Source organism: Olea europaea, chromosome 17 (genome assembly GCF_002742605.1).
Source record: "Olea europaea var. sylvestris chromosome 17, O_europaea_v1, whole genome shotgun sequence".
In the NCBI taxonomy this organism is placed as follows: Eukaryota; Viridiplantae; Streptophyta; class Magnoliopsida; order Lamiales; family Oleaceae; genus Olea; species Olea europaea.
In genome coordinates this window covers 1,599,434-1,603,396 of record NC_036253.1, presented here as the reverse complement: position 1 = coordinate 1,603,396, position 3,963 = coordinate 1,599,434, and the positions used below count along the sequence as shown (strand labels likewise).

At 32.8% G+C, this 3,963-nt stretch overlaps 1 protein-coding gene across 1 annotated transcript in view; it reads left to right on the top strand.

Moving 5' to 3' along the window:
* The first annotated feature begins 2,827 nt into the window (after positions 1–2,827).
* LOC111365500 (eukaryotic translation initiation factor-like) overlaps positions 2,828–3,963 on the top strand; it is a 4,457-nt gene continuing 3,321 nt past the window's right edge. Inside the window, exons 1-4 of the mRNA XM_022986056.1 lie at positions 2,828–2,914; positions 3,067–3,138; positions 3,332–3,427; positions 3,699–3,884. Coding sequence (XP_022841824.1) covers positions 2,828–2,914; positions 3,067–3,138; positions 3,332–3,427; positions 3,699–3,884 — 441 coding nt within the window. The remainder of the gene's footprint in view (positions 2,915–3,066; positions 3,139–3,331; positions 3,428–3,698; positions 3,885–3,963) is intronic.

Here is a 3,963-nt window from a genome sequence, read left to right as displayed (position 1 = left end):
ATTATCAGGAATTAAGAAATGATCGTTACTTCTCGGCATTGAAATGCTCAGTTCCCAGATCTTCGTCCCAGATAAAAATGTAATCATAAGCTGCAACAATATCAGGATGTAGAAATCTCTTTGCATACCACCTAAGAGAAGAAACCCAAAGATGAAGAGTAGTCATGAAATGTAAAGAATAATCTACATTACTCGAAAGTTTGTAATCCACTCAACGTCGACACTTGTGGTTAGTACGATTAGGCATAGAGTAATCAAAGAACTTAAAGCATGTGTGGTTAGTACGATTAGGCATAGAGTAATCAAAGATCTTAAAGCATGGGTTGGGGGTGGAAGATGAACAGTTCCATTTTCATTTTACTCTTTTTTTTTAATTATTTAATTGTTTTATGTCGAACAATGATAAATTTACCATTTTGCCCTCTTTAAATTTGGTCAAAACACATTTTCTTGATTAACTAATTGGTCAAATGGATAGATTTCAGGTGTCAATTTTTCAAAGTTTGAGATTGTTTGTGGTACAAATTGAAGGTTAAGTGAACTTTGCAAAAAAGCCAAAGGTTCGGGATGGCTGCTGCAATTTTCCCAAATTTATATGCCAAACTTTGATGCAACCACTAAAAACCATGGTAGAAAAATGATAATTTAAGGAAACCTAAAGGACCAAAATTGAAAATCTATCTATAAAACGAATTCCCATATTCCCAAAATACCCCCGAACAAAGAAAGGGTTTTTCTCTCTCCCCAATTTATATATGCCAAACCTTTGATAACTTTTCTCCCGTATCTCCTTCTTCTCACGGTAGAGAGAGAAAGTGATACACTCTCTCTCCCACCTTTTAATCTCAATTCTATCTGTTTCTCTCTTTATATATATTGGATTGTTGTTACCGAGCTTCTTGATTGGACAAAGAAGATTATTTGATTGCAAGGTATGCAGGCTGACCAAAATTCACATTGTGCTCATAATCATGATCTTTAATTGTGGAAAAGTTGTTTTTTGTGACATACTGTACAACTCTTTCCCTTGATGTTTGATTGACGTTATATTATCTGGTGTTCAAAAAAGCGCGCCTAAGCGAGGTGCGGACAAAGCGCTTTTCCTTGGAAGCAAGCAAGAATTAGCAGTTGACCGCTTAATGCACGCCTAGGCGCGCGTTATTATTATTATTATTATTATTTTTTAAAAACCTGTAATTTTACTTTAATTTATAAATTTTTTTTCTTAATTTTCCCCCTTTTTAAGAATTTTATTTGATTTTAGTTTCAAATTCTTAACTGGCTTTATCTATATAAAAATAAAAAATCTTTATCCAATAATGATTTTAGATAAGATTTAAGCTATGATGGTATCTGTATTATATAATCATGATTTTGAGATTTATCGTTTTGTTGAAATCTTCAAAAGTATGTATGAAGTTCCTATTAATCTTTTTAGTAGGATCTGTCTAGTCGAAAATTGAAACTATGAAAAATAATCTAATTTTTACATTTCGAAAATTTGAAAATTGTATGATTGACAATAGGAATTATTAAGTAAATGTAGTATTTTATAATTTTAGATGTTTGATATGTATTATTTCAATTATTTAATGATTTTTAGAATGATTAAGTATTTAAAATAATAATAAAATAAGTAATGCTTTTTTACGCCTATGCCTCGTCTAGGCTCGCCTAGGCTCATAAAGCTTGAATCTTGGCCTCCACGCCTAGCCACTTTTTATGCTTTTTAGAACTCTGATATTATCATCCAAATTCTTTGGGCTTCCAGCATTTTAGTATTGCTTGTGGATTTTTAAGTAAATTCATTCAAAACATGGTTGTGATAATTTTAACTGATTGCACCATGCTTTGCCATTTAGTGCAACCTCATTATAGAACTGCATATATCTTTTGCTCCAATGTTCGTACTTTAATAAAGTTCGTGCCTCCTGTGTGCTTTTTTCCCCCAACTCAAAATCCTTTTTCACATTGTGCTCATAATCATGATCTTTAATTGTGGAAAAGTTGTTTTTTGTGACATACTGTACAACTCTTTCCCTTGATGTTTGATTGACGTTGTTATATTATCTGGTGTTCAAAAAAGCGCGCCTAAGCGAGGTGCGGACAAAGCGCATTTCCTTGGAAGCAAGCAAGAATTAGCAGTTGACCGCTTAATGCACGCCTAGGCGCGCGTTATTATTATTATTATTTTTTAAAAACCTGTAATTTTACTTTAATTTATAAATTTTTTTTCTTAATTTTCCCCCTTTTTAAGAATTTTATTTGATTTTAGTTTCAAATTCTTAACTGGCTTTATCTATGTAAAAATAAAAAATCTTTATCCAATAATGATTTTAGATAAGATTTAAGCTATGATGGTATCTGTATTATATAATCATGATTTTGAGATTTATCGTTTTGTTGAAATCTTCAAAAGTATGTATGAAGTTCCTATTAATCTTTTTAGTAGGATCTGTCTAGTCGAAAATTGAAACTATGAAAAATAATCTAATTTTTACATTTCGAAAATTTGAAAATTGTATGATTGACAATAGGAATTATTAAGTAAATGTAGTATTTTATAATTTTAGATGTTTGATATGTATTATTTCAATTATTTAATGATTTTTAGAATGATTAAGTATTTAAAATAATAATAAAATAAGTAATGCTTTTTTACGCCTATGCCTCGTCTAGGCTCGCCTAGGCTCATAAAGCTTGAATCTTGGCCTCCACGCCTAGCCACTTTTTATGCTTTTTAGAACTCTGATATTATCATCCAAATTCTTTGGGCTTCCAGCATTTTAGTATCGCTTGTGGATTTTTAAGTAAATTCATTCAAAACATGGTTGTGATAATTTTAACTGATTGCACCATGCTTTGCCATTTAGTGCAACCTCATTATAGAACTGCATATATCTTTTGCTCCAATGTTCGTACTTTAATAAAGTTCGTGCCTCCTGTGTGCTTTTTTCCCCCAACTCAAAATCCTTATTGTTTGGATTAGCGATCTATTTTTCTGTTACCTCTTTGCCTGATTATTGATATATGCGAGTAATTTGTGTCTTTTTGGGAATATTGTAGACTGGAGAATCCCGATTTCATGGCCTTGATCAGATTCGCTACACCAAAGACCAGTTGTTACAGCTAAGGGAGGTAATGCTTCTTTTTGATGTTTACTGAACTATTCTTATGATATCCCTTGATTGATTACTCCTACAGCATGCTGCCATTTGCTTCGACAAATAATTTTGTTCATACTCTTTCCACTGCCTGTGGGACGGATTAGAATTTATGATTCTTCAATTCCATCTTTAATGGGTCTGGTATGGCTGTTTATTTTTCGTAGGTGGCTATCATCCCAGAGGACATTCTGAACGCCAAACAAGAAGTTGATACTGAATTTTTTGGTGAAGAACCGAGCTGGGCTCATGGAGAGAGCAATGTGAGTCTCTTTCTTGACTTTGATGACATACACTCCTTCCCATTATTACGAAACTGTTTTATAATTTTTGTGTTGGTTTTCTTTTTCTTCTTTTTTCTTTCTGGATTTATGTTTGCATTTTATTTGGCTAGCCTGTTGATATATCTGTTGGAATTTTACAATAGTTGGTAAAGGTCAACTCATTATTTTTAATTCATCTAATTTTTCTATCTTCTTTTTATTATCTAACTTCTTTGATACACAAATATTTGGACGATTTTCCTTTGTGTAGCTTCAGAATCAGGGCCAGAGTCGCTATTCTCAGCCGGACAGCCGTGACTGGCGTAATCGGTCTGCACAATTTCTTGCTCCTGCGGAGGAGAGATCCTGGGAGAGACAACAGGATATAAACCAACAAAATAAGCTAGATCAACTAAGCTCGCAGTTTGCAAGAGCACAAATCTCGTCCATCCAAGGGGTAATTCATTTTCTGCTGTAGTAGGCATTTATAATATCACAAAAGGGCCATTTTATTTCTCTCTCTTAGTTTTGTTGGT